At 43.9% G+C, this 12993-nt stretch overlaps 2 protein-coding genes across 3 annotated transcripts in view; one reads left to right on the top strand and one right to left on the bottom strand.

Annotated features, from left to right (window-relative positions):
• Window positions 1-12993, top strand: part of LOC126108948 (procollagen-lysine,2-oxoglutarate 5-dioxygenase) — a 466456-nt gene that overhangs the window by 244345 nt on the left and 209118 nt on the right. The gene's annotated exons all lie outside the window — the stretch shown is intronic.
• LOC126108949 (immunoglobulin domain-containing protein oig-4-like) overlaps window positions 6076-12993 on the bottom strand; it is a 29407-nt gene continuing 22489 nt past the window's right edge. For both annotated transcript variants that reach the window (XM_049914332.1, XM_049914333.1), the window contains exons 3-4: window positions 11021-11170; window positions 6076-6424 (exon numbers count right to left, since the gene is read on the bottom strand). In XM_049914332.1, the coding sequence (XP_049770289.1) occupies window positions 6266-6424; window positions 11021-11170 (309 nt within the window). In that variant the 3' untranslated portion in view covers window positions 6076-6265. The remainder of the gene's footprint in view (window positions 6425-11020; window positions 11171-12993) is intronic.

Raw genomic sequence — 12993 nt, 5'->3', positions numbered from 1 at the left:
CTGAATAGTTAACTTTCAGGGAATGTCACGAGAGGTGAATTTTGAGTAAAACTTACGCATTGTTGTTGTTGCTGTGTTAAAATTTGCTTCTTTTACCAAAACTCGGCAGAGTTTACACAGTCTCATCTCAGGAACATGTTGTCCAGACCCAATTGCGAAATAATTCTGAAAAAGTGGTTTATGAAGTGAAGAACTGAGGAAAAGTAAGATCAGCATCTTACGAAAAAGCATATCCTTGGTACAAAATAAGTGTGTAATGACTTCACTGATGTTGTTTCAAAATCCACAGCATTTCTCGTCTCACCAGCTATCGATTGCCCTTAAAAATTACATCCACTCATAGAAAAAGTCTTTATTGAGTGGAATAACACAGTAGATAGAAATTTTACATAGTAACAGTATGGAAAAATATTTTCCTCTTTGTGTGCTATCATTTGCCAGAATACAAAATTGTTAAGGCTTTCGTTGCCACTTGACAAACTGCCTATTGGCTTCTCTCTCGGGTTATTCGGCCGACGTTCATCTAATGATTTTTCTGACGTTTTGCCAGCACGAGTGGCTGGCATTGTCAAAGCTTCACCCTCCGCTGCCGGTGGTGAACTGGAGCCGAGCTCGCGGCCACAGACTATATGTACCTGGCTCGCCAACGTCCGAGGGCTTCTCTGCGGCCATTTCCGGTGTGGTTCTCCTCTCGCTACCTGCGATGGTCATTCGCTGCAGCACGGGAAGCCAAGATCCATTTACCTTAAGGCTTCCCTCTTTCTTGTTGTTGAAACTGTTTGCGTGTGTCATTTTAATTCATCTACGAGATGTCTTCAAATGAAACCTGGTCAGTGCGTCTACCTTTGCCTCACACATAAGGTGGCAACCACATAACTGTGGGTATGGTGGCGCCATCAACAGGTAGAAAGACTGACGTATGATGTTGCAAAGCGCCAGAGTAGTTTCACGCCGAAGAGAAGGTGGTCACACAAGTTATCGTCCACTACCAGACGTGCAGACGCGTAAGCAGGAACAATGAGGAGTGATTCGATTTTTGGTGGCGGAGGGAGTTGGAGGCCGTGAAATGTATCGACAGGTGAAGACTGTGTATGGTGAGTACAGTCTGAGTGGTTCAAGTATTGTGGAATGATGCAAACGATTCCTTGAGGGGTGCGAGTCGCTGGAAGATGATGCTTGTCCTGGACAGGCTCATCGTGCCGTCAAACTGGAAATCATTGAGGAAGTGAATGCTTCAGTCTTGGACAACCGCAGAATCACTGTGGACGAGATCCATCGGTTACTGGGTATTAGCGTGGGCACCGCCCACACCATAATTCATCAACACTTGAAATTTCGAAAAATCTGTGCGTAGTGGGTTCCGCACCAACTGACCGCTGAATAGCGCAATATTCGAATGGTGCTGTCATTGAATCATCATTATCATGAGGAGGAATATGGCTTTCTGTCATGTATTGTCACAGCTGACGAAACATGGTGTCACCATTTTGAACCAGAAAGCAAGCGTCAGAGCAAGCAGTGGAAACATGCGATTTCACCACCTCAAAAGAAATCAAAGGCCGTTCACACCAGTTCTGGTAAGGCCATCATGGTCTCCTTTTTTGACCACAAGGGCCCACTACGTGTCGAGTTGCTGGGACAGGGAACCACGTCAATGCCCAGCGTTATCAAGCCGCTTTACAGAACCTTAGACAGGCCATCGACTCAGAATGCCGAAACATGTTGTCCAGTGGCGTTATCCTCCTGCATGATAATGCCCGCCCACACACGGCGAATGCGGTGAAGACGACACAGCAGCAGCTTCGGTGGCAAATGCTGGAACATCCACCGTACAGTCCCGACCTCTCACAGTGTGACTCTCATGCATTTGGACCTCTAAAACAAGCTATTCACAGACATCAATTCGCAACGGACAACAAAGTGTGTGACTGGTTCCAGACCTGGATCCAAAAGCAGCCTACTAGCTTTTTCAAGGATGGAATCGACCGGCTAGTGTTGCAATGGGATAAATGAGCCAACAGTTTTGGTGGCTATTTTTGTGTATTTGTACTGTGTATAACTACATTTTTGAATTAATAAACTCGATACCGTTACTTTACTCATTTGAATGCCACTTATAAATTAACTGGGTATACCTCCTGACAATCAGGTGCATTGTCTGTGGTGTGTCAGCAGATACTATCAGCTTCATTTTCGCAATGTTACCTGGAATCACCACAACTCTAGCATCTTTCACGGGATACTCATTGTCAACGGAAAGCATTGGTTTCTTTTTCTGTTACAACCAAAATGATTTTTAAAGTGAAATTTTATGTTCCCATTCAATAGAGTGATACCAAATAAGTTTAGTGTGATATTTGTTTCATCAATGCATATTAACAGGGGTATTAACAGGGACAGTAATACACGAAGAATAAGCAGTATTCCTGCAATGACTGAGTCGTTGCCCTGGCCTGCACTGACTGCTACTGCCATGCACCACCATAGCTCACTCACTGCTGAAATACCTGTTATTCATATATTTTACTGTTCCTGTTAGTACATATTGATAAAACAAATATCACACTAGAATAATTTGGAACCGCTCTATGGATGGGCACGTAAGATTCTGGGGCGCTTTCTGTGTACATTGGGTGCTGCATGAAAGATCTGATAGCGGTATTTGTTTAGGCTGAGTGAAGCAGCACATTGCAAAAATAAAACTGCAAATAGCTGCCAAGACCCTAGAGGAAATGCACATAACAATATTAGGAAGGAGAAGGAGAATGTCACGTGCGCGTTTGTGTGTGTCTATACATGGCAACAGTTTATTGCGAAAGCTTGAATTTTGTGTGTATGTTTGTGTTTGTTTGTGTGTCTGTCGACCTGCCAGCACTTTCATTTGGTAAGTCACATCATCTTTGTTTTTTAGGTGTATATATATATATATGGTTATAATAGAAGGAAACATTCCACGAACGAGGCAACCGTTGGTTGCGAAAGCAGATTTTTGTGTGTATGTTTGTGTTTGTTTGTGTGTCTGTCGACCTGCCAGCGCTTTTGTTTGGTAAGTCTCATCATCTTTCTTTTTAAAAATATATATATATATATATATATATATATATATATATATATATATATATATATATATATGGGTGTGGGTGGGTGTGGAGGGGGGGGGTTCCCCACTGTGTGTACCCCCCAACCTAGAGTTGATTAACCAATTACAGACTTCATTCATAGCTGTTGGCTGCAGGAAGGAGATGAAAAATCGTGAGGTGAAAGCAGGTACATGCAATCTAGGCACATAGTCATTGAATATTTTGATCCACGCCCCTCTGTGCCCAGTTCTGTTCTGTAAGTGATTTTATGTTTTGAAGAATGCAGAAAAATGTCGTTTGAACCCCCCAGGTTGACTAGTGTATTTGAGGGTGTAATTTGGTTTGGTTAGGATTTACTGACTGCCATCGTTTTGGGTACAGAACTGTAGACCAATCCAACTGAAAGCGTAGGGTATCAAACCTATCGTTTTAAGCTACCATACATAGTATTTGTACAAGAAGAACATCAATGCAGCAGTGTAAAACTGTAATGCGTGAAAATTCACAAATGCAGTCTTTTAATCTGAGAAACTATCCACGAAGCTGATTCAGGCACAAGTGATTGTTAGGCTATATGTCAGTGATTATGCTTCATAAGCTTGCTCTGATGAAAGCTTCAAATAAACATACAGGGAGTACAGTTCTTCTGAACTTTTAGCATCTAGATATTGGCATGTCTATTGCATACAAATATTTTCCACAATGTCTGTTGTTACATTTCCTTGAGGGCAGTACGATCCCTAATTAATGGTGATGTTTCAGCTGTGTAGAGTGTTTCTGAGAGAATGAGTCTTTGGTACGGGTTTAGTTCCACTTTGATGGAGAAGGGCTTTTGTTATAAATAGTCCAGAAGACCATAGGCTTTATGCAGTTTCTCCACCCAAGTTTAATTCCACACTTCATCATTGCAGTACCCCCAATAAGTCCATCTGAGTACTTTAAGTGTTGAACCTGTGCAATGCTGCCACATTTCTTCGCATTAACCAATGGTTCAAATGGCTCTGAGCACTATGGGACATAACTTCTGAGCTCATCACCCCCTAGAACTTAGAACTACTTAAACCTAACTAACCCAAGGACATCACACACATCCATGCCAGAGGCAGGATTCGAACCTGCGACTGTAGCGGTCGCGCGGTTCCAGACTGTAGCGCCTAGAACCGCTCGGCCACCCCGGCCGGCTTCAGTTAACACCGTCACTTTCATTTAACATAAAGGAGAGCATGCCAGGAAATGTCTCAGGAGGCACAGTTGTTATCTGTTCCATACGTAATTGGCATTTGGAGTGAGACTGCGTAGCAATGACAGGAACTGTGAGCTACTGCTCAGCACGGCCCACGCAACTGGAGTACCGTTTTGTTCCGAACTACATTTTCTGTGTAACTTTCCTGTGTTCCCCTTAAACGTTAACTCTGTGCCAAAAATCTCACTTACCAGATCAGTATCTGATACGTCCAGCATCGCAGATCACTTAGTAACTCAGTGGTAGCTCACGCAGGGCTCCCGTTAGTAGTAACTATGCCAGTCTGGTGCTGCAGTCGGACGGCCTTTAGCTGTAGGGATGATTACAGGGAGTTCTGCCATTCACTGCTAGATGGCAATGGGACAGTTTTCGCAGGGGAGTCGACTTTAATTCATCGTAGTTTTGCCATTTTGCATCAAATATTTATGTTGTTGTTGTTGTTGTGGTCCTCAGCCCTGAGACTGGTTTGATGCAGCTCTCCATGCTACACTATCCTGTGCAAGCTTCTTCATCTCCCAGTACCTACTGCAACCTACATCCTTTCGAATCTGCTTGGTGTATTCATCTCTTGGTCTCCCTCTATGATTTTTACTCTCCACGGTGCCCTCCAATACTAAATTGGTGATCCCTTAATGCCTCAGAACATGTCCTACCAACCGGTCCCTTCTTCTCGTCAAGTTGTGCCACAAACTCCTCTTCTCCCCAATTCTATTCAATACCTCCTCATTAGTTATATGATCTACCACATTTCGAAAGCTTCTATTCTCTTCTGGTCCAAACTGTTTATCATCCACGTTTCACTTCCATACATGGCTACACTCCATACAAATACTTTCAGAAACGACTCCGTGACATTTAAATCTATACTCGATGTTAACAAATTTCTCTTCTTCAGAAACGCTTTCCTTGCCATTGCCAGTCTACATTTTATATCCTCTCTACTTCGACCATCATCAGTTATTTTGCTCCCCAAATAGCAAAACTCCTTTACTACTTCAAGTGTCTCATTTCCTAATCTAATTCCCTCAGCATCACCCAACTTAATTCGACTACATTCCATTATCCTCGTTTTGCTTTTGTTGATGTTCATCTTATATCCTCCTTTCAAGACACTGTACATTCCGTTCAACTGCTCTTCCAAGGCCTTTGCTGTCTCTCATAGAATTACAATGTCATTGGCGAACCTCAAAGTTTTTATTTCTTCTCCATGGATTTTAATACCTACTCCGAATTTTTCATTTGTTTCCTTTACTGCTTGCTCAATATACAGATTGAATAACATCGGAGATAGGCTACGACCCTGTCTCACTCCATTCCCAACCACTGCTTCCCTTTAGTGCCCCTCGACTCTTATAACTCACATCTGCTTTCTGTACAAATTGTAAATAGCCTTTCGCTCCTTGTATTTTACCCCTGACATCTTTAGAATTTGAAAGAGAGTATTCCAGTCAACATTGTCAAAAGCCTTCTCTAAGTCTACAAATGCTAGAAACGTAGGTTTGCCTTTCCTTAATCTTTCTTCTAAGATAAGGTGTATGGTCATTAATTTTATAAACAAACCTTCCTGATGAATCAATCCGTCTATTAGTGAAAACTGAGTCACGATCCCCACAGGAGTCCCTGAGAGAAGCCTGAACATCCAGACAGAAATCACTGTGGGGATAGAAGAAGATTCAAACATTTTGCCCATAAATTTTTTTTTGGAGGCTGTGTTTGGTAAAGACTGTGGTATTAGTTGTTTTGTTATTCACTTTTTAATCTTTTTATATATTCTTTACATTTACAATTTTTTTGAAGTTTGTAGTATTTTACATTCAGCAAAACTTATTGTACAGTACTGATGTGTATGCTAAGCAATTTGTTATAACTTGTTTGGGGCATTGCAGTGCACAACTTTGCTCAGTCTATTCGAAGCTGCTGGATAGTGTGGCTCCGGCAGAGGCTAGTCGAAGGCGATGCTGAAGTCCGTCTTGAAGCTGCGCCTGTCTACGGAGTACATGTTGTCTGCAGAGCACTCGTACACGCCCGCGTCCATCTGTGTCGCGGGGTCGATCTCCAGTTTTGACTTCACCTGGTCCTTACCGATGCGCCACTCGTGAACCTGTCGAAAGCGCGAGATTAGTCCAGCTATTGACAGCCAAATACAGCCATGTACTCTGTGTTTCAAGAACGAAGATGAGTTTTTTGAGTTGTAGACTATGACTCTTAGTAATTGTGGTTCAAATGGTTCAAATGGCTGTGAGCACTATGGGACTTAACATCTATGGTCATCAGTCCCCAAGAACTTAGAACTACTGAAACCTAACTATCCTAAGGACATCACATAACACCCAGTCATCACGAGGCAGGGAAAATCCCTGACCCTGCCGGTAATCGAACCCGGGAACACGGGCGTGGGAAGCGAGAACGCTACCGCATGACCACGAGCTGCGGACTAGTAATTGTGTACTGTAATGATTCACTTGTGGAAAAAGGGGGGGGGGGGGGCGTGTAACAGAGTTGAGTTCCAAGCAGAGGGCTGTCACTGATTTTCTTTTGGAGGAAAACCGGAACATCGCAGATATTCATAGGCACTTGGAGAATGTTTATGGAGAGCGGGCTGTGAATAAAAGCAAAAGCACAGTGAGTCACTGGTTGAGCTGTCTGCCATCATCGCATCCAGTCTCCCGCATGCCGGTTGGCCGCAAACAGCTGTGTCCTCTGCAGTGTTGGAATGAGTGGATGCTCTCATTCCAGCTGATCGACAGAAGCACCTCGCTGTATGACTGGACGCCTAACTTGATAACATAAAACAAAACATTTCTTTGCGCTTATCTACACTATGTGATCAAAAGTATCCGGACACTCTCAGAAACAAACGTTTTTCGTATTAGGTGCATTTTACTGCCACCCACAGCCAAGTACTTCATATCAGCGATCTCGGTAGTTATTAGACATCGTGAGGGAGCAGAATGGGGCGCTCCGCAGACTTCGAACGTGGTCTGGTGATCGGGTGTCACTTGTGTCATACGTCTGTACGCGAGATTTCCACATTCCTAAACATCCGTAGGTCCACTGTTTCCGATGTGATAGTGAAGTGGAAACGTGAATGATTACGTACAGCACAAAAGCGTACAGGCCGACCTCGTCTCTTGACTGACAGAGACCGCCGACAGTTGAAGAGGGTTGTAATGTGTTATATGCAGACATCTAGCCATACCATCACACAGGAATTCCAAACTGCATCAGGATCCACTGCAAGTACTATGATAGTTAGGAGGGAGATGAGAGAACGTGGATTTCATGGTCGAGCAGCTGCTCATAAGCCACACATCGCGCCAGTAAATGCCAAACGACGCCTCGCTTGGTGTAAGGAGCGTAAACATTGAACAATTGAACAGTGGAAAAAAGTTGTGTGGAGTGACGATTCACTGTACACAATGTGGCGATCCGATGGCAGGGTGTAGGTATGGCGAATGCCCGGTGAACGTCATCTGCCAGCGTGTGTAGTGCCAACGGTAAAATTCGGAAGGGGGTGGTGTGGTCGTGTTTTTCGTGGAGGGAGCTTGCACCACTTGTTGTTTTGCGTGGCACTATCACAGTACATTGATGTTTTAAGCATCTTCTTCCTTCCCACTGTTGAAGAACAATTCGGGGATGGCGATTGCATGTTTCAACACGTTTGAGCACCTGTTCGTAATGCACGGCCTGTGGCGGAGTGGTTACACGACAATAACATCCCTGTAATGGACTTGCCTGCACAGATTCCTGACCTGAATCGTATAGAACACCTTTGAGATGTTTTGGAACGCCGATTTCCTGCCAGGCCTCACCGAGCGACATCGATACCTGTACTCAGTGCAGAACTCCGTGAGGAGTGGGCTGCTATTCCCCAAGAAGCCTTCCACCATCTGATTGAACGTATGCCTGCGAGTGGAAGCTGTCATCAAGGCAACACAATATTGAATTCCAGCATTACCGATGGAGGGCACCACGAACGTCTAAGTCATTTTCAGTCAGGTGTACGGATACTTTTGATGTTGTTGTTGTTGTTGTTGTTGTTGTTGTTGTGGTCTTCAGTCCTGAGACTGGTTTGATGCAGCTCTCCATGCTACTGTATCCTGTGCAAGCTTCTTCATCTCCCAGTACCTACTGCATCCTACATCCTTCTGAATCTGCTTAGTGTATTCATCTCTTGGTCTCCCCCTACGATTTTTACCCTTCACGCTGCCCTCCAATACTAAATTGGTGATCCCTTGATGCCTCAGAACATGTCCTACCAACCGATCCCTTCTTCTGGTCAAGTTGTGCCACAAACTTCTCTTCTCCCCAATCCTATTCAATACTTCCTCATTAGTTACGTGATCTACCCATCTAATCTTCAGCATTCCTCTGTAGCACCACATTTCGAAAGCTTCTATTCTCTTCTTGTCCAAACTAGTTATCGTCCATGTTTCACTTCCATACATGGCCACACTCCATACAAATACTTTCAGAAATGACTTCCTGACACTTAAATCTATGCTCGATGTTAACAAATTTCTCTTCTTCAGAAACGCTTTCCTTGCCATTGCCAGTCTACATTTTATATCCTCTCTACTTCGACCATCATCAGTTATTTTGCTCCCCAAATAGCAAGACTCCTTTACTACTTTAAGTGTCTCATTTCCTAATCTAATACCCTCAACATCACCCGACTTAATTCGACTACATTCCATACTTTTGATGACATAGTGTATATAGAACGATGTATAGATCCAAACTGTTGTTGTCGCAATGCATGAAAAGTCGTTAAGTAAGCCAGTTTTCACGACTCTTCTTTTTTTAATCTTCGTATATCCATAATTAAAACGGACGACATGGGACGTAAGTCCTCCAGCTGTACTACGATGTCGGTTTTATTGGCAACTAGTTTCGATGTTGTTGCAACATCATCTTCAGGCCCATAGTTGTTGACTGTAACCGTATGTGTCTGACACTCGTAGTCAGTGGTGAGATAGGCGTGTTCCATCTCACCACTGACTACTAGTGTCAGACACATACGGTTACAGTCAACAAGTATGGGCCCGAAGATGATGATGTAACATGCTGTTTCACAGAGGAAGACCGCACTGCAGTTCCTTCTCTAAATCCTCACACAAACGAAAAAATGGCTGACATCGAAATAAGTGTCCAAGGAATAGAAAAGCAACTGAAATCACTCAACAGAGGAAAGTGCACTGGACCTGACGGGATACCAATTCGATTTTACACAGAGTACGCGAAAGAACTTGCCCCCCTTCTAACAGCCGTGTACCGCAAGTCTCTAGAGGAACGGAAGGTTCCAAATGATTGGAAAAGAGCACAGGTAGTCCCAGTCTTCAAGAAGGGTCGTCGAGCAGATGCGCAAAACTATAGACCTATATCTCTGACGTCGATCTGTTATAGAATTTTAGAACATGTTTTTTGCTCGCGTATCATGTCATTTCTGGAAACCCAGAATCTGCTCTGTAGGAATAAACACGGATTCCGGAAACAGCGATCGTGTGAGACCCAACTCGCTTTATTTGTTCATGAGACCCAGAAAATATTAGATACAGGCTCCCAGGTAGATGCCATTTTCCTTGACTTCCGGAAGGCGTTCGATACAGTTCCGCACTGTCGCCTGACAAACAAAGTAAGAGCCTACGGAATATCAGACGAGCTGTGTGGTTGGATTGAAGAGTTTTTAGCAAACAGAACACAGCATGTTGTTCTCAATGGAGAGACGTCTGCAGACGTTAAAGGAACCTCTGGCATGCCACAGGGGAGTGTTATGGGACCATTGCTTTTCACAATATATATAAATGACCTAGTAGATAGTGTCGGAAGTTCCGTGCGGCTTTTCGCAGATGATGCTGTAGTACACAGAGAAGTTGCAGCATTAGAAAATTGCAGCGAAATGCAGGAAGATCTGCAGCGGATAGGCACTTGGTGCAGGGAGTGGCAACTGATCCTTAACACAGACAAATGTAATGTATTGCGAATGCATAGAAAGAAGGATCCTTTATTGTACGATTATATGATAGCGGAACAAACACTGGTAGCAGTTGCTTCTGTAAAATGTCTGGGAGTATGCGTGCGGAACTATTTGAAGTGGAATGATCATATAAAAATAATTGTCGGTAAGGCGGGTGCCACGTTGAGATTCGTTGGGAGAGTCCTTAGAAAATGTAGTCCATCAACAAAGGAGGTGGCCTACAAAACACTCGTTCGACCTATACTCGAGTATTGCTCATCAGTGTGGGATCCGTACCAGGTCAGGTTGACAGAGGAGATAGAGAAGATCCAAAGAAGAGCGGCGCGTTTCGTCACAGCTCTGCATCGCGGTGTAACTCGCTGCCCAGGTTTCGAGAGGGTGCGTTTCTGGATGAGATATCGAATATATTGCTTCCCCCTACTTATACCTCCCGAGGAGATCACGAATGTAAAGTTAGAGAGATTCGAGCGCGCACGGAGGCTTTCCGGCAGTCGTTTTCCCGCGAACCATACGCGACTGGAACAGGAAAGGGAGGTAATGACAGTGGCACGTAAAGTGCCCTCCGCCACACACCGTTGGGTGGCTTGCGGAGTATAAATGTAGATCGAAACTAGTGCCAATAAAACCATCACCTTAATACAGCTGGAGGAATTACGTCATTTTTTAACATATACTTCCTTTTTTATGTTGGTAGTGAGGTTGGCTGTGGGGGGTACTTACGTGCAAGTAGCTGTGCGAGTAGAGCTCGGTGCCGTCCTTGAACCACGTGATGGTCGGCCGCGGGTTTCCCTTGGCGCGGCACAGGAAGACGATCTTGTGGCCCAGCGTGTACTCGTAGTCGAAGTGGGACCAGTCCAAAATCTTGGCGCCCTGAAAATTGACAGGAGGTAAACCAACATCGAATGGAGCTCTCGTACACTACCTGTTCGAATGTATTTGTACCCCTACCAGTGGACAGTAATATGGGCTGTGTCTCCCCCTTTACTTTTATAACGGCTTGAACTCTGCTGGGGACACTTCGAGCCAGAACCAGAGGAGGCAGTGATGTTGGATGCTGGAATGTGTGGCGAGGTCGATTTCCCAACTCGTCCCGGGATTTTAGGCTGGGGAGTGCTTTCCAGGAATGTCATTGTCCACAGACTATTGCCTGCTTTATGATAGGACGGATTATCATGCTGCTGTAATTGGTCATTTTCTTCGAACTGTGCTCTTTTATAACGAATACACAAAGCTGTAAAATGTTTTGGTAACCATGAACATGTAGCTTTTTTGCAAGCGCAATAATGGGACCACATCCAAACCATGGAGAACACCCCCTTACTGTTTACAGTGGTACCTGGGCGTCATTACCTGCTGAGGTGTAAAATGCCATTTTCTGTGGTTTAAAAACTAAACACTTCTATTCTTTTTCAGTCAAGAAACTAAATTAGCTTCAAAAGACCATTGCTATTAACGCAATTATATAAGACTAATATTAATTATGTGAGTTACGAATAATTACTTTTACTCAATTACCAAATGGCTCTGAGCACTATGGGACGTAACTTCTGAGGTCATCGGCCCCCTAGAACTGAGAACTACTTAAACCTAACTAACCTAAGGACATCACAGACATCCATGCCCGAGGCAGGATTCGAACCAGCGACCGTAGCAGTTGCATAGTTCCAGACTGAAGCGCCTAGAACCGCTCGGCCACCGCGGCCGGCCATAACATAGATGGTTTGACAATATCTTAGCTGCAGGGCAAAATTTATTGAGTTAGGAGCACATATACAACTGAATTAAGAAAGATACGAGCAAGTATAATTCTAGCTGTGGCAAGCTCTCGTCTACAAGACTAAAATCCCATCGTTTGAGCCGGCCTGTGTGGCCGAGCGGTTCTAGGCGCTTCAGTCTGGAACCGCGCGACCGCTACGGTCACAGGTTCGAATCCTGCCTCGGGCATGGATGTGTGTGATGTCCTTAGGTTTAAGTAGTTCTAAGTTCTAGGGGACTGATGACCTCCGATGTTAAGTCCCATAGTTCTCAGAGCCATTTCATTTTCCATCGTTTGAGTTGGCCAGCTGTTTGTTAAAGAATATTGTTGACAGGAGGGAAGCCTATACAAATTCAAGAAGCTGCATTCTTTTTTCAATATTCATCTATTTATAACGTCGCTGCATTGCTCCCCGTTCACATGCGTTAGAGTTTTTAAATATTGCCACTGTACAGATCTATCTTCTTAAAGCGGCCTGCTTCGAATAATTAATGTTGCTGATGTTAATAATTATTACTGTTAATGTTAATAATTATTGGTGTTAGTAAAAAAGCGTCATCACCAACTAAAACAGTATCTTATAGCATGCCGAGTGTTCTCGATTGTAATGCACGCAATGTGATGTGTAATTTCAGTTCTGGCGACAGTACCTTTATTCCTTACTGCATAATTAACTCTATTTAGAACAAATGTGAACAGTTCTGGTGACATTCTAAGATAATTAAAAGAACTTCTTGCATCTTCCGCTATAAATTATTTCAGCAAGGATGCTGAGCACCCGAGCTGACGTCTTTTCTTTATCCAGTCACGAATCGAAACACGTTTCTTATTTTTTTCTTATGCAGCGATTCCACGCAACAAGCTTGAACTCCACCACAAATCGTGCGACGTGCAGCTGCCAAAACTTTCATTTCAGACACGACTCAGGGACCCACAA

The sequence above is a fragment of the Schistocerca cancellata genome, chromosome 11, assembly GCF_023864275.1.
Source record: "Schistocerca cancellata isolate TAMUIC-IGC-003103 chromosome 11, iqSchCanc2.1, whole genome shotgun sequence".
NCBI lineage: Eukaryota > Metazoa > Arthropoda > Insecta > Orthoptera > Acrididae > Schistocerca > Schistocerca cancellata.
This window is presented reverse-complemented; position numbering and strand designations above follow the sequence as displayed.